Source organism: Vespa velutina, chromosome 8 (assembly GCF_912470025.1).
Source record: "Vespa velutina chromosome 8, iVesVel2.1, whole genome shotgun sequence".
NCBI classification, from domain to species: Eukaryota; Metazoa; Arthropoda; class Insecta; order Hymenoptera; family Vespidae; genus Vespa; species Vespa velutina.
In genome coordinates, this window is record NC_062195.1 from 4,656,215 (window position 1) to 4,684,174 (window position 27,960).

The 27,960-nt window shown below is 30.8% G+C and overlaps 1 protein-coding gene and 1 long non-coding RNA gene across 5 annotated transcripts in view; one reads left to right on the forward strand and one right to left on the reverse strand.

The window, feature by feature from the left end:
* Positions 1-1,409: 1,409 nt before the first annotated feature.
* Positions 1,410-8,319, reverse strand: LOC124951335. Its single transcript, XR_007101585.1, has 3 exons — positions 8,013-8,319; positions 7,662-7,763; positions 1,410-3,478 (listed from the first exon to the last, which is right to left on the reverse strand). It is a non-coding gene; the product is annotated as an uncharacterized LOC124951335 (long non-coding RNA).
* Positions 7,722-27,960, forward strand: part of LOC124951331 (calcium/calmodulin-dependent 3',5'-cyclic nucleotide phosphodiesterase 1-like) — a 69,529-nt gene continuing 49,290 nt past the window's right edge. The window contains exons 1-3 of one of the 4 annotated variants that reach the window (XM_047499591.1): positions 7,722-7,801; positions 9,015-9,094; positions 9,329-9,412. In XM_047499591.1, coding sequence (XP_047355547.1) covers positions 9,388-9,412 — 25 coding nt within the window. In that variant the 5' untranslated portion in view covers positions 7,722-7,801; positions 9,015-9,094; positions 9,329-9,387. The other 3 variants (XM_047499589.1, XM_047499592.1, XM_047499588.1) reach the window with 3 other exon arrangements.

The window sequence follows — 27,960 nt, forward strand, 5'->3', positions numbered from 1 at the left end:
GCTTTCATTACGTGAAAAAAAACAGTTCAATTTTTTCGGCCGAGAAATCTTGAATGAAATTTTATTAAACGAATTATTTTGATCGTCTATTTGAAAGATAATTGAAGGATATTTGAAAATATTAAAAAAAAAAAAAAAAAAAAAGAAAAGAAAATGAATTGGATAGTTTATAAAGTGATAGTATGATAGTTTTATTTTTTCTTTTCTTCTTCTTCTTCCTCCTTTCTTTTTTTTTCTGAATAAAATTTCTTTTAGAGGTAAGCGTAGTTTTTTTTTTTAAATTTTTCTCTTGATTATTCTTTTTTCCAGGATAATTTCTTCAATCTAAAAAAAAAAAAAAAGCCATACAAAAGAAAGTCCTTGGATATCTAGGACCAGTATTCTAACGTCAATTCTGTCCTTCACATACTCGAACGTAAAATAAATCAAATTACAGTCAAGTATGTTTCAGGGTCGAATCGCTGTGAATGCAATTCGATTGATTCATAGCTTTAAAGCCTTAGGGTGATCACCTACTTCGATTCGTTTGAACGAAAGATGACAACGTCTACGTATAAGAAAAAGGCTATCATTTATTTTCTTATTGTCGTCGATGCCATAAGGCGTTAGATACGATCACGATAACACGTTCATTTCCTTCGACGTGAGATGCTTCTACGAATGGTTTCTTAAACGCCATTAAACGGCAACTGTCCCTTCCATCTGTTCTAAGCGTTTGTCAGCAAGATAATTCGTTATATTTTTCTTAACGTTTCTGCTTATGAGATCAAAAATGGAGACTGGGAACGACTGCAAGTTTAATCGAACTGGTTGGTGCTTTTAAACGACGTTACCACGTCCTTCCCCACTATTAGGAATACCAATGGAGGAGTTCGATCGGATTTCTTGAGGCTTGGGTAGATTCTAATATCGCGACACGGAACGGAGGAAGAATGAAAGGTGAAGAGTAATGCGGGGGTGAGAGGAGAAGTTCAGCATCGAGAAAGAGAATGAGAGAGAAAGTGAGCGAGTGGATAAATGAAAGGAGAGAAACGAATAGAGAAAGAGAATACGTCAATGGAAATGGTGTAAGTAGGAAAGTGGAAGTCTCGAAGAGAAAGGAATTTGATAATCGGTTTTGAGGAATCTTTAATATGAAGTTAAAATAATCAGCGATTCTTATGGTAAGCCTTTTTTCTTATCTTAAAATGCTATTTCTTTCAATTATCTCTCGTATTTTCAAAGAAGGAACTTTATCTTCAATTTTCTCAGTTCTCCAATAATCTTCTTTTAGCAGAATAATCTTTTCGAAAATGTTCTCATTATATTTGATACGAACTATTTGATAAAAAATATTGGAAACAACGTTGAATCGTTTCTCAGAAATAGACGTATAGGTTTTTGTAATAAAATTTAGTTTTATTGTTCATGAGATATGTATACATATTTTCGTGCATAAGGTTTTACAAAGAACATAATATATTAATTGGAATTTTATCAACTTAAAAAGCCGTACGCTTGAAAACGAACGAATTTGTCTACGAATTTGTTAAAGCTCGTGAAAAGAACGTGCATAAGTGAGTAATTTTTCTTTGGACAAACAGGGCTTTCTTTTTCTCACTTCTTTGCTTTTCTTTCACAGACCTCTCTTTACCAACTACTTGTCGTCTTGCAATTAATAATACGGGGTCAAGCTGTGTAGTTTTAATAAGATCTAGAATTCAAGCGCAAATTCGGCAGAATTTTTTATTCTATATTATATGATAATGCAAAAATAGATTGTTTCGTGACAGAGAAAAGGGAACTTCTTTCACGCGTTGTTAACGATAAAACTATTCTGTTCTTAGTGTCTTTCATGTTGAAAGTGGAGTATATACATATGTATATCCATGTACTAGATATTCATATAAGTATATAGTATACATGTACAAGTATGTAGATACGGACCGTTTCTGTAAGAATACACTTTTGTATCTTTTTTTACCGATCTCTTGGTCTCGAATACTTTTGAAAATCATTGAGGCGATCATTTAGATTGAACCTATTTGAATGATATCTGCAAGCGAGAAACTAGACAATACAAAAGTTCATTCATGTTAATACTATTTGACGATATAGCTCATTTAAAGCCGATTTAATGTATCTTGAAGTTTGTGTATTGTTAGAGAGATGCAATTCGTAAGCACGTTAAAGTATATATAATACTCATTATATTGAATTTCCGTCTGAGTAGTAAGAGGCATCGATTAGCTGTACCACTTTGTTTCTTGATGTAACGCGAAACATATTTGAAGTAGGTCAAAACATTTTGTTAAGGATGTTTGTTTAGTAATTTAACTTTTTCAGTTCGAAATCCGAGATATCCGTCCATTAAACTTTTTTTTTTTATCGTCCTGGTTCTATGTCGAGATAATTCCAGTAATGCATTTTAACTCCTACCACAAATCTAAAATTCCTAGGACAATTAGTAGACCAACTGGTGGGCAATTTTGCGATCGATCTATGACATTATGCGGTAGACCATCTACTTCCGATAGAGGAGAACAATTAAATGGCAAATTTCATATACTACGACGGAATGACGGAGAACGAAGCAAAGAATGCTTAGTAAATTCTAGATAATAGAAAAATAAAATAGGTCAAAGGTGAGAATCAGGTTATCACTACGATATTTGGAGCAGAAAACCAGAACTTTTCGCATTGGGGATTTTTTCGAAAAATATACTAGCAAGAAGAAAAACATAAAACATAATATGTATTATAATACTAAACCATATCTTTTATTAAAACTAATATATTCCACCGTCAAGCATGACTGACAGCTAAGATTTAAAAATTTTTCTACTTCTTTTTTCGAAGTAATAACTATGTCGAGCATTTCCATTATTTCATTCATACGTTTTATAGCTAATATTTTCACAAGTTAAGTATCCTAAACTTTCTGTCGGATCATAAAGAACAATTTTGTCTTATTCATCTGGATTGAACAAAAATAACAAAAGTTTTAGAGGAATTACAAAAATGTAGATTAAGACTTTTATATTAATAATATAAAAATTCATTTAAGTAGAATTAATTTTATGAGTTTTATAAAGCAATAATTGGTTGAATTTATGTCTCTCAATGTGCGAAGAAAAATAATTCCGATCGAATTATCGGATATCTATACTAAAAAGTATTATGATCGCAAAGAGTTAATTGATTTCTTTTTCTATTTGACGGTGAGAACTTATTATTTATTATATCGGATTATAATGAAGCATATACCTTAATCTTGTCAGCTTTTAAACATGAATACATATACATACCTACTAAAAAAGATTCTGAGGAAGTATCCATTATAGTTTTATTTCAATGTGAATTTAAATATTTATGACATCATTTAAATATTTTTTAAAAAATATATCTTCTTTTCATCTTTAGATATACATATGTAAGTATCTTAATGCGGTTTAGAGATAGGGCATCGACCATCATGTTTAAAACCGAACCTTGCCATCTGTGAAAATTAATTAAAATTCATAATAAAAATCCTTTGAAGTTCGGCGAACCGAAAATTTATCATATGGTGGATAATTAGTGAATGCACTTTCGTTACAGCGTAAGTTACGTGCCACAATTTCACGCTCGTGACGTCAGCAATACAGACACGTTCGACGACTATCGAACTTCTCTTAAAGTTATAGGCTGGCTCTTAAAATAACTATACTACACTTTATCTGGATTTACTTTGCTTGTATTCCATATCGGTATTAAATTATAACAAGATGTGTTTCTCAAAGGAAATGATATTCAAACTAACGGTCTCGATGGAACTTCATTGTCGGCGATTAAACTATAATTTTGAAGTAATTTTCCCATAATATTAAAGTCTAAAGAAGTCAAAGATAACTCGACTCGATTGAATTATATTAGAAGCTTGTTACTATCTCAAACTTTTGACGATTATATTTTTACTTTAACTCTCGATATTTTATTTCTCGCGTAATCTACGCGTATTTCTTTCTACGGTCCATTATCCGGAGTAGAGTATTATGGTAGATAAATAGTTAGTAAATGAGCTATCATCTTGAAAAGGAAAATGGTGTAGACAACGGATTAGGGAAGAAACTATGGCTTCCGAAAGCCGTACGGATTAGTATCTGGAAAATCCGATGGTTTCTCTTAACTCTTAACTTAATCGGAGGAAACATTGGGCAGACGTAGTTGATCGTAACACTTTCACGGAACAATCCAATTCGCAAAGAGCTTCATTTTTTAGCGACAAGATGCCCGATAAGAAAAGAGATCGACCGAAGTGAATGTCATTGAATTAAACATCTCAAGATTATTTTCATCTTATCTTTTATCAATGCTTTTTACGTTGGATCTATTATAATGGACATAAATGTGTTTGCGTCTCGGATTTATTAGAATCGTATGTAGTATGTAAATACATATTTACGTCCATTCGGACAGGTAAATTTATTGCATTCCTTTGCATTTAACAAGAGCTGGGAATATTATATTCACCATTCATATGCTATATATACCGATCCGTTGACGTCTGTCCAATATTAAATATGTATTGCGTCACAATGCATGAGAAAGCGAAAATGATCTGCGTAATAAAATGGTAAACATAACGATGATGATAAATTCGAATTAATTTATAATATATAATTCTATATATTTTCTTTGTACACTGTATCCATCCTTCGTAAACAGATACGACAGATGCAGCGCTTCAATGCTGACCACCAAACGTTTATAAGTTTTCAAGTGCATGTCATAGAAAAAAAAGCATGTTTCGTCGAACTCAATTTAGTATTTTATAATCATTTGAAATGGAACGAACAAATTGTTGCAGTTAGTCATTGGTATATAAAATCAATTTTTCAATTGAATCGTAGTTTCTTTTTACATCTTTCACTATTGTCCTATTTCATCCCCATTCGGCGATTTGCGAAAAAGGAAGAATAGATGGGAACAATTTCTCGTTACATTGTTTTGTCTCAAATATATATATATATATATATATATATATATATATGTGTGTGTGTGTGTGTGTGTGTGTGTGTGTGTGTGTGTGTGTGGCACAATATAAGATAGATGTAAACTATTTTTTTTACGATGTTGATGACACATATTCGTCGATATATAAATAGTGCAAATATAAGCAATTCAGTTTATTTTTTCTAAGAAAAGTTTACGAAACACCCGTTTTATTTGATCTCGTACGCTTCCGTTTGATCTTGACAAGTCGAATGTGCAAGCTTTTACGAGACCGTAGTCTTTGTTATTAGAAACCAAAAGCATGGCTGTATTTGATATTTCACGGAATTGTATGATATATCGATTGTTTACGCTAAATATAAAAAGTAAGACGGTGATGGTAACTTCAATGGACGAGAATCCATAACAGAGTAAACAGAGATATAGTAGATCGACCATGTGACCCAAATACACCACCCAATTAATTTTATCAAAAACATGTTAGAGATTAACGTTAAAAAGATCTATTAGAATGTATGCATGTTGTCCATTTTTTTCCTTTGACAATTCATCGTGTATTTAAAATCTAACAAAAAGAAAAAAGATGAAACATGGCTTTGATATTTTCGCCTCACATTTCGAGATAACAGCAGGCTACGAAGACCAACTGGAAAGCATAGTATTTTCATGCATTTGAATTTTTTTATTTTTATTTTATAACAAATTCATATATATCTGAATATTTTGCGAAGCGTGATCGTCCATGCGAATTAGAATCCGTGAATCGATTGAGAGCACATCGTTTCACTAGATTTCCTTTTTGAATTTGATAGGTCATGATGCGATTCCATTCCCACACAAAATTGTATAAGCGAGATAGCAGACATATGTATATGCGTGAGTATATATCTATCTACGTATTTGAATATGTTTACATAGAGAAGAAGGCAATGAAAATTATTCCTAATTAATTAGGTTAATTAATCTTGGATGTTATATAACATAGGTAGATATGTAGATCTGAGATTTACTTGGATTTTGCGAGGGCTCTTGGGGGTACCTAGGAATAGCCATTGTAATGGAGGCATATTATTATCTTCTGCCATTAAAACATCCCCTTTAGTTAGCATTTCACCTTGCAACGGGGACAAAGTATCACCGGTGTGGTCGAGGGTATAGCTCTGGCAGAGTCGATCTTACACGTCGCTGCTCGACAAAGAGTACGAACACGATGTACGTATTAATATCTAGGGCCCATGGCTATCATCCCTCTTCGTAATTCTCGTCTTACCGTTACCAACGCTCAAAATCTTTAACGTTGAAAGAAGAAACACGTTAGCGTTTCAGGATGAAATTACGCTACGACGCTGGCCTTGATACCACTATCCGAGAAAACTTGGTAACGTATTTGCAAAGTATTGTATCGCAAATGCGCGATAACTCAGCTTTGGCCTTCTCGTTTCACTTGATGTCCACTACGTAGTTAGATATTTTCTTTAATAATGAAACAACCGACGCCTAAGATTTCTCTCACCTTATTATTTATCATTCGTTATTCGTGCTCTTATTTTTGAAGTGGAAAAAAAAACAGAATTAATTTCGTGATTATATATAGATACTTGTTTATCGGACAGGTAGTCTTGAAAGCGTATAAAAAAAAAAAAAAAAAAAAAAAAAAACCAATTACAGAAGGTGGCCGATTGTACACGCGTAAGCGCTAACGATAGACTGAGTATCGGAAATTCGAAGGACGACTCGTAGTTTCTTTGCTAAAGTAAAATCATTTATACTGTACAAATTTTAATTTTCTTTAAGTCCTTTTCACGTTTAATTTTTTTTCTTCATCCAGTAAATTTGCAGAATTAATCGGCTACTTATAGATCTCGTGCTTGTTTCATTCGTTAATGTGCTTTCTCTTTTATTCATCGTTCGTTTTACAAAATATAAAATATTTAATGTCTTTGATTGATTCGAGAGAAAACGCTCTACTTGAAAATCAATTTATTTTGTAGTAAAACCGCAATGTATTTTCAACATATTTTTAACGTATGCGAAACATCATATCTGTTTTTCTTGAGAGCAACGGTATAAAATATATTTTTTTTTTTATTCCATTTCAATGACTTTCTCATAACATGAAAAATAGCTTAACTTTTTATTATGAAAGTTATCACAAAATTACGTATAGCTATTAACAGAATAAACTTATTAATTAATTTGTTTTACTATAGTATTATAAAATTTTTCGAAAATACACAGGAAGCTCTATGCAAGCTGTATATTAGAGAATCAAAGAGATAGAGGAATTGGAATTTAATTATTGATCCTAATTTCATTGGATTTTATTAATTTATTATATTAAGTAAATCATTAATTCATTATTATAATTAAATCAAAGGAATGTATTCTACTTGATTTCAATGAAAGAGTTCGACGTGTATGCGATAACTTAAAAACTATGAGATCGATATTATCTGACGCAATTCTAAAGAAAACGTTGGAAATTAAATCGCATCCATATCATTCATTTCATTAATAATATTTACAAAATAAGTCTATTGGCTAATTCACGTATAAATAACTATAAAAGAATGATGACAGGAATTATAGAAGCGGTATATGCGATGATGAAAGAGGGTTCAAGTTTCCCAAGGAAATTGCTCGGAAAATTTGGCATATGCAAGGATGCGCGAGGGTTGCGCACGCACCTCGGATTTTCGCGGGTTTCATCGGCCGTAGCTACGTCGTCCGGAGGAGAGTCAGTGGCAGTCAGTTCACCGTTAACTCGCGTTGAGTCGTGCTTCCCTCTCCTTTCAACGATCACACGTGCAACATAAAAGAAAACAGAGTATAAAAGGCTATCCCCTACATATAGATCTCTCTCTCTCTCTCTCTCTCTCTCTTTCTCTCTCTCTCTTTCTCTCTCTCTTTCTTTTTTTTTTCTATCTTTATTGTTTCTTCTTTTCTCTCTTTCTGTCATTCTCTCTCTAGTTATACGTCACTCTTTTCTCTTTGCTTTAACCACTTGCAAGTATCCAAAATAGACAATTTTCACGAACCAGTTATCCTCACGAGCGTTCGTCGACATCGAGTGGGGTGAGAATGGAGATAAAGAGCATTTTCGAACTTTTCTTTCTTCTATCTCTCTCTCTCCCTTTCTCTCTCTCTCTCTTTCTCTCTTTTTTTCTCTTGCGTTTTTTCTCACTCTCTTCTTCTTTCTTACCCTCTCATTTCTAACCGACCCTCGACGAATCGGTTTTTCAATTTTCTCCTCTCCTTTTCGCTTTTACCTTCCTCCCGCCTAGCCATTGGATAGCGCGAATGGAAACGTCGAGTCAGAATCCCAATCGGCTCTCCTTTCTCTTCGTCGTCATCGACGAGTTGGAGTTGTCGATGCGGTTATCCCCTCTTCCTAAGCTATTCAAGAGTCTGTCTGAGGAGGGAAAGAGAGGGGATCAGTAAAAGGACGCGAGCGTCGGATCGAAGAGGGCACGATCGAGCTCACGACTTTCTCACAGTCTTCAATCGTACGTTTACATATTAACAAAGAGAACTTTTTCTAATCTATTTTTCTTTTTTCTTTCTTTTTGGGAAGAAATAAGTTGAAACGAAATTGGCGGACAGGATAATGTAAAGTTATATGTCACGTGCGTACCTTTGAAAGGAAGGACGCGCATGCGCGAATTCCGCGATTCCGCGAGAGAAGATCGGCTAGTCTTAAGTCGTCTTTGGGACTCGAGAAGGACGTGAATTTCGCGCACGAAGCGCGAATTTTCCTTCTTTTTCTTTTCTCTCTCTCTCTCTCTCTCTCTCTCTTTCTCTCTTTCTTTCTCTCTTTCTCTCTTTCTCTCTCTTTCTCTCTCTCTCTTTCTCTTTCTCTTTCTTTTTCTCTTTTTCTATTCACACGTCTTTTTTTTATAATATTTGTGGACGTTGCAAGAAACGCGAGAGTGAACCATGTTTACGTGGCCTTGTCCTTCGTAACTTGTCTGAGTGTTTGGCTCCGTGATTACGGAAGTTCGAGTTTAAAGATTCACCTAGTTTCGTTTATTTTCTTTAAGATCGTCTCGTTGATTTACAAGGAGAATACAACGGTATAGAAGAAGTACGGAAATTCCCGAAGAAGAAGAATATTCGTGTAGTAAGCTGTGCTTTTTTTCATTTATTTAAATGCATTCCTGTGAAGGTTCTTTTCATTTAACTATATCGTATTGTTTATTTTACGACTTCTCTTCTTTCTTTTTTCCATTTATTTTAATCCATGTTATATCTCAAAGTTAGCTCCATGAAAGATACGCGAATATTGTGAAGTTAGATAGATTAAAATTAAATTCACAAAAATCATTGACAACAATCATATTTGACATCCTCTAAGGTTTCATGATGCAGTGATCAACGATATTGCTACTTGTCTGTCTTCGATACGAAAAGGACATGGATAAAGACAGGAATGCACAAGGTGAGTCTTTATTTCATTGCAATGCCCTTTCTCGTCTTAAAGATTACTATTATTTGAGGAACAATAGCAATTGTATCTCGATAAAGAGCTTCGACATTGTAGAAGAGAAGAGAAGGATTGTCGATTTATGTCGGAATTGATCTAAAACTGTCTAATATAGCGAATTCATTTATAAAATCTAATATGAATAAAAATTGGATATTGAGAAATACTCATTCAATATTGATCGTAAAATAGTCCGTTTATTTTATAAAATTTATTTCGATGAAATTTGTTTAATTGCACAAATCTTAGTGAGTTTTTTTTTCTCCAAATTTAAAAGGAGACCATTAAAAAAGTATGGAAGTTTCGTGATTTATTTCTTGATTTCTAGTTGTCTGTCGGCAAAAGTTTAGCATGAGAATTGAATGTTCGTTTGAAAACTTTGCGCTGCAATTGGAAAGAACGTAAAAGTAAAGAACGTATTTGACGAATGTATTTGTAATAAGAATCACCTTATTTTTTTTATTATCTTAAGCCAATACGACAAAAGATAATTTAGATAGATCAAAAGATTAGTTAAACTAACAAAGATTAATTGATGCTTTGGATCTGCATTTGAATAATATTTGAATTTTATGAATTCGTCGAATTTTCATTAAATATTTTAGATTTTATTTTTTCGTTAGAGATAATTATTCTCTTATAATCCCAGAATTCATGTATTTTTTTCCTTTCAAAAGAATTTTGAAAAGAAGCTTAGCAAGCTGAAAGAACACTTTTAGAATACATGCTGTATCTACAATCCGATAAAATAGAATAAAAACCAGAGTAATTTTTCATTTTGTGAAAATGTCACATTTGTTTAATATCTAGACCTACATCGTTTTGAAAAATTTTCTTTAGACGCGACTGTCGATTTTCAATATTTTTCATAGTCATGCATATTTTTAAATTCGATGTATGTGTAATGCGATATCGTATATTTTATCGGTGATTTAAAATTTTATTTTATTTTTTTTTTTATTTCATTTGAAAATATATTTGTTTATTGTAAAATTTACATATAAATACGGTTTCAACTAATAAATCGTTGAGATTTTTATTATTATTTTTTCTTTAATACGTCTAACTTATTTTATGAAATATTCTATACGATCATTCAACGAAGTAATTATTCAAAACATTGTTGTATTCATTCGTAAAATTGATTAATTATTTTTATGGAATGAAATACTAATAATTAGCACTAATTATTCGCAACATGCATCGGCCTTAATGCAACAGGGAAATTCTTAGTGAAAAATGACGTAAGATTATCTAAAATTTCGATGATATATTTCCCTTGCGACATTTAATTAATCCGACCATTCTATCCTAAATGTCTCCCTGTCCGTTGTCACATAATATGGGTAGTAGATATATCTACATTCGAAGATTGGCCATAAATTAAGTCTTTGTGTTAAAAATGGCAACATTTAAGAATCTTATATGCTATATCCGAATATCCATATTTTGGGAATTTTGTTTAATGATTATAACGACTTATGTTCTCATAACTAAATACATATATTTAACAGTAATAAAAAATAATACTACAATTTGTAGAAAAAAGTATTTTCAATATTTACAAGTTCGCATTAAGTAACATTAAGAGATTGTTTATAATTCATATATTATTCGAGTTTTTATCTAACAGAATCGTGTCATTATCAGACTTGCAGATTATAGATTATGAAAGAATTTTGATGAGAGAAAGGAATTTATCGCTCAGTCAGCGCTTTCAGGACTAGTCGATATGGTAAAGGTAATGCGTCCTTAACATTGTTGCCTCCGAGCGAAGGATAGAAATTTGTTTCCGGTATTAGGATCAAATCGCAATTGTGTAGGATGAAATCAAAGGACATTCTCTATTTTAGAAGCTACACTTTGAAGTTCGTAAGATAAAGTTAGCTTGAACATTGGTAATAATGTCATTACTTTAGAAATGATCGTCATTCCCGTTTTATTAAACATAAATATTTATAAATCTAATTTTTATTCATAAATCTATGTTTAACAGTTTGATACACTTTCAAGAAAATATCATCATACACTATTAAAAATTATTTCGTTTTTGATAGACTTCTCGATTTTACGTACTTATCTTTGACTGTTACATATGAGTGTATTTTTCTTCATAAAAAGTTTTCCAACCATAGGATGATCACATTTATTTCCTTGAAGATCAATACGGGTTATCAGAAAGAAGACCTTAACCCCTTAAGCTTACTTTTTATGCTCCATTGGTGAAATAAATACGCTTTAAATATCACACGATCGTGGAATAAAGTGTTGCTTTTCACAGTATTTTAACGTACGACTTGTCCATATTGCGTAGCATAAATTGAAAAAAAAATTTCGTTTTAATTTATTAATTACTTTCTATTATCATCCGTGCACAATTTAAAAAGATTTAGGTATCGTATAAGTGCATGTGAATTATAAAGTAGAAGCACTTTGATGCAAAATATAAGCTTCTTAGGAGTACGTTCGGCTTCGCCTTCCCATGTTATTAGATTACTTGTTTACCACATTTCTTTTCACGCGATATTCGTTTAAAGTTGCTTGCTTTTTCGAACAACTTTATTTTTTATTTTTCATGATAGATCATAATAAGTATGAAGATATTTTTTGGTCTAAATTTGTATAATTCATAAATTTTAATGGACCGTAGATGCCAATCGTTTTCCTGCTTTAATTATCGTAATAACATCGTAATCCATTTTGATTATCTCCTAAATTGAGACGAAACATTTACAGTTTGGAAATGATTTTCCTGATTATGTTTGTATATATGGAAACATTCTGATCGAGTGGATTTCTCCGAAACGTTAATCAGACGTTAAATTCGTTACGTTTCGATTACTTCATACTGATGATATTCTCGCTCAGAAAGTTCGATTTACAGGGTCTTGTTTATTAATTAATCTTTTCGTATATATATATATATATATATATATATATATATATATATATAGATTAATTATTAATTTTAAAGATTACATACAAATCTAAATGTTATGGAGTTTGGATCAATGAAAGGATTTCAAGATTTTAGAAATTATTCTTATCAAAATAGTTATCATATATTTCGAATCGATGAAACAAATAATGACAATTATTACTTTATCTCGATATTGAATCATATTATATAAGGCATAAAGATTATAGGATAAGCAAATGATTTCTGCAATTTTCTCGATATATATATATATAGATGCTCGATTAATTCATATTCATGATCGATCAATGATTATATCTGCTTAAAATTCATCTTTTTCGAAGAAAAATCGATAGTAATATGTCAATTGTAACATAATACTATTTAAATAATTTTGCTCACAGTCGTATTTCCTTTTTGCTATGTTAAATATGCGTTTCTGTTATCTAACAATTTGGTGATCTTTCAAGATTCATTTATCATAATAAGAAAAAAATAGCGTGATTTGTTTGCAAGTTGTTACATAAAGCAGATCACCGTACGGACACGGATTCACATAACATGATGCAAACACTATTACTTGTTTCGTATAACATGATAAGAAATACGGATTCCTATAAGATTTTATGTATACATGTGTATCTAATCCATCTAATTGGACAACTTCAAATATTTTCATTATTCTTGATGACACGAGAATATGTCATAGAATAAAGTTGCATCGTTCGATGGGGTAAATAAAATGATATGGAAATTGTATAACTTATATGACTCATATAACACGGATTTACATAATTAAAAACTTTTATAGCATATTATATGGTAGAGCTGGGTTGCACGGAATACGGCAGTTCAAAGTATATAGATTTCAATATTAAATATCATTTTCATTGAGTAAACCGTGACATTATATTTAGTTTTGGTGAATTAGGAAGTTAAAACGATCGTCAGTCTGACATTAAGTTATACACACGATCGTATTTCCGCGAATATTTATTAGGTAAACATAGTAAGCTTGCACTCTTGTATGAGATTGTTAATGATATAGAAATTTCATTCATATACGTCGATTCTTTTTATAATGGAATGATATTTTCAATATATTATGAAAAATCATGAATAGATTTATATCAAAAGCATTTTTTTTGAAAAGAGATAAATGTATATACGTAAAATACGTACGCATATACGTTGGAATATCATTGCTTCTACAACCATATTTGATATATGGATAAAGCTTAGTATTTTTCATCTTTCTCAAATGAAAGGAGTTTATGGAACATATTGAAATTTTTTTATTTTCATTTCTATTTTATTTCAAGTTTCATTGTTATCATTTTCGTAGACTGATTCAAATAACATTTTCCATCAGGTATCAACCTTTCAAAACTTCATTGAAGTTGCGTTATGCATGTACATAAGTCGAGTTATTTAGCAGAGAGTAAGTATGTAGAAGTTTCTCAATTAAGAATATTTAATGGTACAATGTTTATTATGTGATATTTGAAAGATAATAGGAAATTTACGATGAATTAATATATACAATGTTAAATTTATTCTAATTATATGTTACTTATGGAATTTTGCTCATTTATATAATTTATATAAAGTTAATTTTTTTCTTTAATATTTCCATTCATAGAATAGATATCCATAACATTTTTTATAATAGGTACTCATATAAAAGTAAAATTGGGTTCTTTATAATCTGTTTTCTTTTTTTTTTCGTTGATAAAACTTATTATATTATTAAGATTTATTTGATTTTATCGTAATAGTTGACTGGAAATTTTGATACAAAGGCAAAACTTGTTAAAACTTAAGATGGTTTTAGACGAAGTTTCAATGAAGATCTATGATAGTTCATATACTTGTAATAAGGATCTAAAAATCTGTATGAAAGATCTTATACGACATTGTATTTTTTTTATATGTTTATAGACGTTATAGGATTTTGAACGGTTGAAATGGTTGAAATTTTTTTCATAGATTTCTTGAAAATGTTCTGAAAAAGTATTTTTTCTTTTTCTTTTTCCTTTTTTATCGTATAATCGCGCTTACATTTTTAAAATGTAATATTCAATGAATATGTACATATTGCATTTTTTTTTTTCAGTATTTCGTCATAATAAATTATTAATACGTTGTCGCATAGATTTTCAATTGATCATTATTTATTTATTCTCTCTCGATTTAAGACTCTTTATTCGGTCATAAGAATCAATAATCTTCTTAACGCTTTCGATATTTACTCTCTAGCTGGCGCTACTATTCCTTCGGTAACTACAGCTCTCCAAGATTCCTGAATGATACCTGGTGTCGGTAAATTATCCATCGTAGAATAACCATTGTGTTTCAATGATTTTTATCAGGGTAAAAATTGTTTTTACAATATTATTTATTAAAAGAGGTCTCCGGTAATGAATTTCTATAAATTTTACAAGAAAATAAACAACCAATTGATTAATTAATTAATTGCCATTGGCCAAATTAATGCGAGCGTTTACATATTTACATAAATATTTATGATTTCATGGAAGTAAGATCAATAGAAATGTCGATTGCTGTTATATATAACATAGTAAAATATTGATCAAAGTAGCCATATTTATGATGGATTAATAAACATGAAAATGAATTATTTTTACGAAAGAAACAAAGTTAATCCATTAAATCGACATCTATTAACGATATGCCCTTTAACTAAATCAATTAAATCATCGTGTGAATTTTCAAAATATGCAGATGAAAAAAATCAAAGGTTTATACAATAATGAATTAAAAGAATTACAAGTTACTAGGAATAACAATGTGAAATATTTGACTTTACGTCGACATTTTACATTTCTACTGTTATACGATTTTATCCAAAATTTTAACGTCAATTTCCTCATAGTATCGCGTTCGTTTCGTTTTAGTCAATTTACGAGTAGGTCATCCATCATCAACCTACGAAATTGTCACCAGAGGATAGCGATTCGGCAATCGTGATAGACTAACCTTCAGTTTTTTTCTACTTTTTTTCTCTCTCTCTTTCTATCTCTTCCTCTCCCTATCTTTCTCTCTCTCTCTCTCCCTCCCACTTTTTTACACACACACACACACACACACATACACACACATATAGGCATACATTTACACTCGATACGACTAAATCGATTTTATGCTTCGTTCGCTTCGACCATTGGGTTTTATTTCGCGTTATATGTGATGTCCCTCGCGGTCTATGAAAAAAATTCTGGTTCTGATTGCGAGGGGATCGAAGCTCTTTACGTTTTCTCGTGCGTTAGTAGAACTAAAGGACGAGGAAGAGAGAGAGAGAGAAAAAGAGAGAAATAGAAAAGAGAGAGTAGGAGGGAAAATGAGAGTGAAAGAGGATGCTTCGTAAATGGAAGGGAGAAGTTAACAGAGAAAGTAGAGGGCGAAAAAATTTTAATAACACCAGCTTTTACGGGCAATGCGGATTTCCTTTTCCCTTTTGCTCTATCTCTCTATCTCTCTCTTTCTCTCTATCTCTCTCTCTCTCTTTCTCTCTCTCTCTCTCTCTCTTTCTCTCTCTTCCTTTTTTCTTCATTCTCTCACTCTTTTTTTTTGTATCTTCGTGATAAAGTTTCAAAGTATTCGAGTCATCGCAGGAGGTCATATGCAGGATAAGCTTCTGCAAGAGCAATGCTGCAATAATCGGATTCTTTAGAAGTATCATGCTATATGATCTCTTTCTTTCTTTTTCTTGTTCTCTTTATCGGAGCATCCACCTATGTAAAAGAGATATGTAACATGCGTGCTCTTCTAAGAGGTACGCTCGACGAGAAATGCATCATCTGTCAAGCCAAAGCGAGTACCCGCATATACTCTACGTATAGAAGCGTATCGTTCTACGGTCCATCGCACAATGTTCTATACTTATTTCTCATCCCTTTCTCGGTACAACGAAATGTTTAAGGGTTTCTTGTAAATCTTTGTTGGTTCTCACAATCGCTCCGGTCGTCGTATTTTCTATACGGTCTGCTAATTACGAACGAAAGCGTTCATGCATAAATAACGTGCAAGGTGCTTTTTATTATTATTATTTGTTCTAAATCGAAATGATATTTCAGAATGTTAGTTGCAATCGTTTCGTTATCACGAACACGGAATTTCTTTTTCTCCTTTCATATTTTTCTCATTCTTTTTCTTTATCACAGAAGAATCGCACTTTTATGTGTTATACATATGGGTTATCTCTGGTACTCGATCACATCCTGTTTATCTCTATAGCGAATGAATGGTTAGGGGAAGGATTTATAGTGTCATTTCACGATCTATAAGCCTTCTATGGCCGATACTTTTTTTTATTACGCTTCTAACGGTCAAGCAAGCTTTCCTTTGTTTAATATTGTGTTTATATAACACGTTTTTTCTCTTTCGAAATATATAGGATGATCATGAACAGAAATTTAATAATTTCTAAATGGCAATAAATTACAATAATAATAATTGGTCAAACTCTTTCTTTTTCTCATATAATAAAGTTGATCTCTTTTTGAATGGTACCATTGTACTGTTTTTTTTTTTTTTTTTTTTTTTTTTTTTTTAATGATAATGTAGAGCATAACAAAACAAATTCGATGAGTATACACAATGTTCATTGTATTGTTAATAAATGATACGTACAATTTTGTTTATGATTTTATCCACCTGACGTTCACGATCAAATGTTCAATAGATTACTCTAAGTGGTTGTAAAATGTCAGCAGCAACGATATATATGTAAATACATACATTTCTATTCTAATTTACTCAATATGCAGTACTGTGTCATTAACGAGTTAAATTTTGTTTTGAAATGAAGAGTGCTGTATTTTGTTTTATACATCCATAATGTACATACGTTTATATAACTTACGCATGAGTGCATAGATATTCATGTTTGCTCTTTTGAAAGACAGTAAATACAATATTACTGTATAGAACTAAAGACGATTTCATTCTGCTAGTAGGAGTGCCAGCAAACTTTAAAGCAGATAAGATTCGATGTTTAACACAGCTAATGCAATAATCCGTAGTTTTGAATGGAAGCTTATTAAAGTGTTTACGTCTTATCGTTTTCATTCGTTTCGTTGTTATTCGTTATTTCTTTTCGTTTAATTTTGTGTCGTCATTTAATATGTCGTTTTGTAAAAGTTAAGTTAAATTTTTATATAATTAAAAAAGCGTCGTTTGATTTTGTAATTTAATATATTATTTAAATAAAAAAGTATATTTTTTGATATATAAAATTTTTGATTTTAAGAGAAACAATTATTCGAAATAAATCATTATTTTGGTTTTCTTTGAAATTTATTTCGTATAATCAATCGGTTATCACAGATTCGCTCTTTACGATTTATCTTTCAAATCAAAATTATTCTATTCGTATAGAAATTAATTTGTCGTTTGTGCATTAAGAAACAAATTGTAATATATTTCGCATAAATTGCTAAGATATCAAAATGCTTCCCTTTTGCTATTTTGCCTCGTTATTTCTAGTATCAAGATAACGATATAATCCATCCGCTTTAATTATTTATTTTAAAGGACAAATACAACTATCTAGTTTCATTGATAAATTTTCCTCAAAGCTTTTCAAATACGATTTTTTTCAATGCGTAATCCTTTTCATATATATTTGCAACTAAATTCGTGTTTCATCTAAAAGCGATATATATAAAATCTATGATTATTTCTACTGCTAACTTATCGTGAAAGAACATCGAACGAATTAAGGTCATGCTAAAACGTATAGAAATTGTTGGGTGGAAAGAATGAAGTTGGCCAAATCCTTCTTCCGTGAGAAATAAACGCAACGGTAAATTCTTTTGGCTTCTTGGTAGCAAATTGGCATCAGGGCCAAGTTTAATCGAGGAATTGGAACAATTTTTCATGGTCAAGATGTATGATATGGGACGCATATTCATTGCGGCGTGTCGAGCCAATTAGTATTAATTTCGTCGATTCGCGAGAGTACACACGCTCTTGGTTGTCCACTCGATTCGTTCTCTCTATGGGATCTCGTTTGAAGCAGGTCATCTAGTTAATTCAGTTCTCGCGTATCGCTAAATTGTATGCGTGTCCATGACGGTTTTAGCATATGTATTCATATACACACGTATATTTTTGGAAAACAATTTTGCCGTATTATTTCCGATTTTTTTTTTTTACGTCCGTTATAGGAAAACGTTATAGGAAAATTGTAAAAAACGTTTATAGGAATATTTTATTCATGTAAAGTTTTGTTTTCGTTTTAACTATCGATCGATCATTGTTGGTTTTGTCGCGAATTTCTTAAAGCGGTAGTAAGATATTTCACTTTCTAAAGCTGCTTACGAACTTGTACATGGATCTTAAGATGTCGCTTAATCTTTACTGGCGACAACCGTCTATCTATCTATATCGATAATAAAAGTGGTCGATAGGATTTTACTGAAGAAATTGATAAAGAAGGAGATCAAAAAGATCGAGATTCTCTTGAGATTTTCAAGAGATAATCCATCGAACGAAACTCATCTCTCTCTCTCTCTCTCTCTCTCTCTCTCTCTTTCTCTCTTTTTCTCATAAAGTAGAAGTGATTCTAGCGCGACGTATTTCTTCCCCTCTTTGTGGGTAAATCTCTTGATCTTGTCGGTTAAAGAAAAGAAGAGAATTTGCGTTCAATGAGATATGCATGAACTTGACCTTCGATATTAGACGTTATTTCTTCGTTCATCATATTTTTTTATCATGATTTGAATAGTTTCTGTCGAATTGTATTCACCAATATGATTATACTTTCTCGAGTTAACGTTACGTTCTCTGGATTCTCTTTAACCTCCGGCTATATCCCAGTATTTGACACGCCCTGCTTTCGTTCGTCGTTCTATCTCGAGAGATTCGCTCGTCATCCTCTTACCCGTCTTATTTCGTGTCTTGTTTCCCATTGGAACCATTTCGTATAGTGCCGTGGTATATATATATATATATCTATAGCTAGTGTCGAATTAAATTACACATTGGAGGTGGGATGATTTTGACCACAGGCGGCTATAGGCTGCTCTTGACGATAAGAGAAGGAACTTCTCTTTAACCTCAAGGATCCTCATATCCTCCTTGATCGTGTTGCAATTTTCCTTCAATCAAAGACTAAAGCCTACTACGTAATCCTTTGGAAACAGAATCCGACTGAAGATAAGCGTTTTTATCATCAGGTTATCAAAATTACATGTTATGGAAATGAATTTTCTTTTATGGAACATTTCATTCCGATTATTTTTTTAATATTCCAAGATGTTCCATAAATTGTGATTAGATGATACTTGAGGGAAGTGAGGATCAATATTGTGACATATTGAAAAACGAATTTCAAATCGTGTTATATATTTTACATGCTGTGAAGCAACGAACAGATGGACATGAAAGTAAATGGATAGAGGGCTTTTACAGAAACTTTTGGAATATCGAAAAATGTAAATTGAATTTCGTTCATTCGTTCGCGCCAGTTTAATTCGTCGACGAATTTTATCTTAAATAAATTTTACTTATCAAAGTCTTATTTTTATTAATAGATAAATATATAGCTGAGAATTTTCGATAACTGATAAATAACAGTTTTTACGTTTAATATAAGTTTTTTATTCAGAAAGCGTAAAATACATTTTAAACTATTAATTCGTATTTATATATCTTTCCTTCATCATTTATGTATAATGACTTGTTTTTAGAAATGCATCTAATCATATTTTATATTAATTTTAATTATTTACTTGATAATTACAATTAACATGTTATTATTTCGAAGGCGTATTATGTTTATAACTATTATATGAGTTGTAAATTTTTGATGTTTTAAAACTAATAATATGTAGTAATATATGGTAATATAATAATATATGGTAAATAATATAAGTAATAACTATATGGATTTATTTGATAGAAAACATTTGATTTACTCTATGTAAAGAAAGCATAAATCCAATGATTTCTAAGAGAACATTAAAAACAATTTCACGTAGTATCTTGAAAACTAACAATATACATCCGATTCAGAAATAATCCAGAGAAATTTATCTTTATTTTACGTATAATATTAACCGTATTTACATAAAGCTATCAACTGAACTATATTGTTGGAGAAGAAAATGCGTTTGTTGTAAAACGCAGATTTGCATATGTTCCTATTCTCAACGCGAGTACAAGGAACAAATAAAATCAGGTCATTGAATAAATATAAGAATGCGTAAATATACTTTAATATTTTTTTCTTTTTATATACATGGATAATAAATGATTTACGAAACAGAGAAGTTTTTCTTATTTCTTCTTTTTTTTTTCCCCAAACCGCACTGATTATAAGTATTCTCAAAGAGGATAGAGATACGCTTTTAGCAGCTTTCTCATCCTATCATCTTGCTTCCTTTTATATGCTCGTTCCTCTATATAAGACGTTGTTTACAGGGTACACGTTATCTGTCAGTCACATTAAAGCACGCGTTCTTTTCTCTCATTATTATAGAACGCTCATCATGTAATATATACTGAAATCTATCCGTCTGGTATTATTATAACATATTCACTAACTTTAATATTTTTAATAATATTTTTTATGTTATAATACATATAGTCATGAGAAGCTTTACTCAATCACTATGTTAACGTATATGATATTCTTCGCGAGATAAATTAGTATATATGATAAGTGATGATTTATAAGCAGAGTTCTAAAAAAAAAAAGACAAAAAAAAAAGAAAAAAAAAACTACAATTTAAAAATGACCAGTTTAAGTAGTACGTTTCGTGTTATAAATGTCGGATCGATACTAGTAAAGATGAAAGATAGGTTCGTGGTTGTTACGGAGGTCGTTGAAACGTACTCGTTTTCCTCAAGATTTATTTATTTAATTTTTTTCTTTCATTCCCTAGTGGTTTATACCTATCTTACGCAGTAAATCGCTAAAAACGTCACAAATTATACAGGGTAATGTATCTTTCAGAAGAAGAAATTTCTAAGCACGGAATGACATTTGTGTTCTAATTAGAAGTTGAAAATAGTGGTATACGTTTTTAGAATTGAAATATTTATTTCTTCGATATATGTTAATACATTTTTCATGTGTTAGAGACAAGAATATATTACTCTTCAACCCCAAAAAGATTCTCGAGTTAAAGCGTCCTATTTAGTATTTATCTTTAGTATATACGAGGTTGCTTCGGTGGATTGGCTTTTGCCAAGTTTCTCCGCGTCACGCTTGCGCGGCTTTTAGAGGCGAGCTTTTGAGCTTTCGAGTCGCACTGGTAACGGAGACACGTGGAGTCGCTTGTTCGTTCGTTACCAAGTTTTACGTTCTTCGCGAGTCTCTTTAACTGCAGCAAAGTGATGTTTCATTGGTGAAGTATACTCGATTGTGGTCAAGGAAAAAAAGTGATGACATCTTTTTTCCTTTTTCAAACTATTTTTCGAAAATTTATTTATGAATGTGATGTTAAAAAATTGATCGGTCATCGAACAATTTGAAAATATTATAGGTACGCGTTAACGCATTTTTATATTTATGTTTGAGCCTTGTAAATTTTAAATGTCTTATAATAAGAGTTATTTAAAGTTATGCCATTATAATTACATAGATCTTTTGTTTTTGTTGTATTAATTAGATTCTTTAACAAGGTACGATTTATTCCTAGCTCTCTCTCTCTCTCTCTCTCTCTCTCTCTCTCTCTCTCTCTTTCGTATAGTTATAAATTAAGATTTGCAATCTGAAAAAATTTTTTTACAGGTAAATATCTGCATCCAATACTTGGCTTTAGGGAGTTATCGAAATCTAAAATGAAGGATCTTATTATTCTTTGGATTCTTTGTAATTTTTGTAAGATAAAGTAAAAATATGATCCCATATCGAATCGAGTATGTCTGGAGAGGGAATAAAGAACTTGACCCTTTTGTAAAGTACGCACAAACGCTTGTCGACACAAGCACGTCACGAACGGAGAAGAGTACTCGATCATTTGTTCCTGAACCGTGTATACCGCGATAGACTATGAACGATTGATTTGGCATGCTCTCTTGTGTATGCTGTAGAGAGCGAAAGCGAGAGATAGATAGATAGATAGATAGATAGATAGAGAGAGAGAGAGAGATAGATTGATAGAGAGAGAGATAGAGCGAGAGAGACTTGGTTTCGAGGTTGATAGGAATTTATCGGTGGAATGTCATGTATTACGGATGCCAATTATACAGTCGAAATAGATTGAATGTAACAATATATAAGAATTGTAAAAAATATTTGGCGAAATTCAATTGTGATGACCGAAGTTCATATATTTCCATTCGTATTTGTAATCGCAATGAATATACCGCTATTTCACGCGATTTGATCATGATATATATATATATACATCCTCACATATGGATACATAAATACAAATAAAAAGTACCACGTATCGTACATACATGCAGTTTTTTGATAAATTGTTCCGTTATTTCATTGAAATTTTTGTGCGTACCGTGCAGATATTTTATTTTCTATATTCTGATACAATTATATCGCTATTCGCGGTTCATGAGATGCGGATATTGGAAAAAAAAAGATATTAGAAAAAATATCATGTTACGTTTTTTACACCAAGATTTACACCAACTTATAGTTGCTAAGCGTGAAACGAAGAGTTAATCAAAAGTTGGAGAATTTCTCGACGCTATTAGTCTCACCTTGCCTTCAGCGAGAATTAACATTTACTAGGATTAAACGATTAAATCGTATTATGAAATGACATTTTTTTTTCTTAGATTGTATTCGAAGGGATTTATTATCGACAACAGTGACAATTGATAAATGATAATATGAATATTATCAATGATTCTATGACAGAATAGGCGTGTTAATTAAATTTTTGATATGATTAACGTCGAAAATAATATCATTTAAAAATTTATCTTTTTATCAGTGGAGTGTTTAAATAGTGAATATAAAACATTGGTGTCATAAAAATGAATAAGGACGAGGAAAATATTGAACACAAAGAAGAAATGAAAGAACCACCGCTCCCGTCAGCACCTTTGCGTTCTTATCCGCACCAGAAGATCTTCAAAAAGTGCAAAAGTGCAACTTTTCATCTAGACGGTGCAATTTATACAATAGGTAAATTTCTAAAATATTCTACATATTTTCATTATTTTATCATTTTTATATTAATATCTTCTATAACCTGACGCAGCTCTGACAAAAATATTTGATCTATATTACGATTAACTTTCCCGGATTATGTTCACTTTAGGAGTGTTATAGATTTTGCATTTATAATTTCTATTTTATTTAAGACTGGAGATTGTCAATGGATAAATAATACTAAACGATAAAATCACACAATGAATACTTGTATTTTATTTAAGAACTATTTCATTTGGCGAGATATTGATCTTTCGATTTTAATAATAAGAAAGTATATGTATTACAAAATATAAAAAATTTGGAATTGAGATGATAATTGACATATATGTATATATTTTCTTTTTTGACGTATTATATTAGCAGTATACAGACTCCTTTTCAATCTTCTTATTGATACATAAAGTCTATTTTCCAGTGTCAAACATTTTTTTCTTTATGCTACGTATGTCGTGATTCTTCGATATAGAAATTCACCATTGAAAACATCAGAATATTTAAAAGAGACATTTTTCCCATTTATATTTTTTCTCATTTATATGGTAAATTTGTTTTTATCTCTAGTTAAATTTGTATTCACCCAATAGTTATAGGAAAAGTGATTATCGGAAAAAGAAAGAATCTTGATCAAGCAGTAGTTTTAGTTATATATAGTCGGACGTAGCTGGCAGTAGTCGACAGAAAATTTTTGTCAGACAGTAGTAGAGAGACGATTGACTAAAGCGTTCAATGACGACAATAATGTATAAAGTGTCGAGTACGTGTTACTTTACTTGTACAGTAGTAAATATAGATTTTTACCGATATTTTACATCGGGGTTACAGTTACAACATTGATACCGGAAATAGAGAACGTTCTACTTTGCAACTTTTCTTATCTATTCCTTTCTGCACGCAAATACTGCTTGGTCACGGCATTAGAGAATAGACTTAAATATTGATTTTCAATTTCTTTCACGATAGTACATTATTTTTAATGTACAGCAATAAATTTATCATTCAGCCGTTATAAAAATTTATATAAAAACGAAAAGAAATGCCTTTAATTGTCGTTGACAATTAAGTAGTCCATATCGAATTTTCACATAACAAATAGATTATTGTAAAGATATTTATGAAAATTAAATTAAAATAGAATTCTTCAAGTTGAGATATACTACGTTTTATCCTTCAAATATTTTACGAGATAATGAAAACGAAACGAATAAAAGATCGTTATTATCTTTCAACACGATACGTTTGACTTGTTCGATGAAAGGTGAAATGATATGAAGAAGAAAGTGATGAAAAGAGAAAGAAAATATTTATTTGTATGAGGTAGTATACTGCGCGAAGAATGACTGATGGAAAGCAGAAAGGAAGGAAGGAAGGAAGGAAGGAAGGAAGAAAGGAGAGAGAGAGAGAGAAAAAGAGAGAGAGAGAAATTCAAAAGAGACTGCATTTGCCCGTTAAAACTCGATACTTCTGCGGTCCTTCTCGCGTCACAAGAGAAATAGGTGCTTCAGAGTTATCGCGCGTAAATCATCTTGTGGGATCAAACTACGGAATGTCGAGTTATATCTAGAGAATGTTTTATAGGCGATCGTATTTTTACTAGCAATATTTGAGAGATAAGATGTTGGCATCGAGTGATTTTATCGTAGGTTTCGTTGAAAATAATTTTTCGTAGACGTATACCATAAGAACGTTATTATTTATTACGTATCTATACAGAATATGTTTGTGAGAACAAAGATATCGTTTATTGAGCTGTAATATCTTAAAAGAGATATGGTATATATGAGAGGGAGAAGGATTTATTATGAAATTTTTATCCAAATGAAAGTAAGAATGTTCATAATTAATCGATTTATATTTGAATCGTATTAATTGATGGTATAAAATTTTCAAGCACGATCATTGTATTTATTATATTTCAAGTACTATCATTATATAATAATTTGTAACTTATTATTTCTATATTAATATATATATATATATATCCTTAGGTTATTATTTTTATAAATATAACCTAATGACAGGTAATACTTATATACAGATTTGTAAACACGATGACAATTGTATCAATTAAATTGCAACTCACGAAATACGTGCAAATAACAAAACATCAACAACTAGTGGATATTTTATAATGACAATGCAATACTCGTGACTTTGCATTCAAATACGCATTCTTGATAGCGTTATACATGCATACATACATATTACGTTTGAAATTCTAAGCTTGCATCTGTTCGGAACTTCTGAGATTACTAATATCGTGGTATTGATATCATTTTTAACCTATTTCCAACAACATACAACTTGGATGTAGATGCATTTGTACTCTTTTATGTAAGATAGAAAACATATATTTTTCACATGACAAGAAATTGATCATTTATACGTGCTGTCATTGACAAATACCTTGGGTTTACAATTTATAGCCGTGATCGTTGAAAATATTATAACCTTTGATATCATATAACAGAGTTAGATGTCGCAATATTTTTTCATCAATAAAATAAATTATGTCGCTATTGGTCTTAATGGATCGGATCATAATGATCTCTGACGAGAATATAAAAAGAATTTTCTAGAAAATGATATCTTAATCTTCTATTCCTAGACAAGTTGGATAGACTGAAGTCGCGAATTAGAAAAAAAGAAAATGGATTGTACATAAGACGAATAGAAAATAATGCATGATGATTGACGTCATTTCAATCAAAAAGCTCAGGCACATATTGATTTTATGTAATCCTTTTAACTTTGACGATTACTTATTTATTTCTCTTTATATTTTTCTCATTGGCTTAATTATTCCTCTGTATATATAGCAATCTTTTTTTAAACAGACATTCCTAGGATATAACGTATATTTTTATATATATTTAAATATATATATATATATATATATATATATATATATATATATATATATATATATAAAAAGAGACGAAAAAGTTTATACTTCGATCGTGAGTAGGTAGTTTTTTATACTCCTAAGGTCATCTATTTTCCAGTATGAGTTAATAAAGGAGCTCCAAAATTCGCAATCATTTTTCATCGTGATTTTTACCCATCAACAAATCTTGATTAAGTAAGATAAATCGAAACGAAAAAATGCGTTCTGTTCTTTCGAAAGATGTAGTGTTCAAATTTGTCAATTTGGATTACCATTTGTTTGCCAATTCTCTTAACTGATCTACAAGTCATTTAGAATTTCATAGCACGCGATCGAGTTTCAGAATTTCGGAGAGTTAGATCAAAGGGATCTTACGAAGAAATAAACTATCGTTACATAGTATAATAATCTAGAAATCAAGAGAAATTCGATATATATATATATATATATATATATATAGTACGTATTGATGCACAGATAGAGAATCGGAATCGTACACGTATATATGCGTATAGATTCATCGAGGTCATATAATTGCTTTAAACTTTAATAGGATAATGGGTTAATCGAGTTTTAGAAAAGATATTACTAGGAGCTAATGCATGTTATGAATTAGGTGGCTATATGAGTTATGAACCTATATAAACGCTATACTAGTTGACAATTTAATTCATTTACACATGCTACTATAACATTTAACGATTATTACGATTTTATTCTGATCTTTACGATATTACTAAACGATAATATTATCACGGTTTTTTTCTCGATTTAATAAATTGTATATTATTAGAAGAGACACGAAGAGATAGACGCGTATTTTTAAAGCTAAAATTGGATTGGGCGATGATTGCGCCCCGAAGGAAAAGCATTTTGTTTCTCTTTTCTTTTTTTCTTTCTTTCTTTCTTTTTTTTTTAGACCGTTTCCTGTTTCCTACACATCGACAACTTTAATTTCATTTTTGTAGATTCTCTTTAAGAGTAGTTTTCCTTCGGGCACTTCAACACCAAGTACTTGCTTTTATTTTGTTAATATATAGTTCTTTTGCGATACTTTTGTGATGTTCGTACTATCGAGTCGAAGAAACATTGTCAATTTTGTCAATGCAATCAATTTTTCTCTTATTTTGTAAGAGATTAACTTTATAAATGGAAAGGATATTATCAAAACATTGAATTTTGTTCATTTTTCATACTAAGTACTTTCAATAAGGAAAGTCCATATAAATACATAAACCTATCTATAAAACTTATGTATATATTGTAAATTTTTTCCCTTTGACGAAATGATTCAACGTTATGTATGATCAAAAAAATTTATTATTTTATCTATCTATATGTTTTTCGTCAAAATAGAAAATTCATTTCATCGATGCAATCAATTTTTTTCAATCATCGCTATTGTTTCAAGTAATTGTCTCGCTGTCGTTGAAAAGTACAATGGTTGTTCATGATAAAAATTAAATTGTGAGAAATCGTGATACGAATTCAACGCAAAATTAATAGCGAGGAAAGGCTTTGTAGATCGCGATTGTTTACAAAGGGAT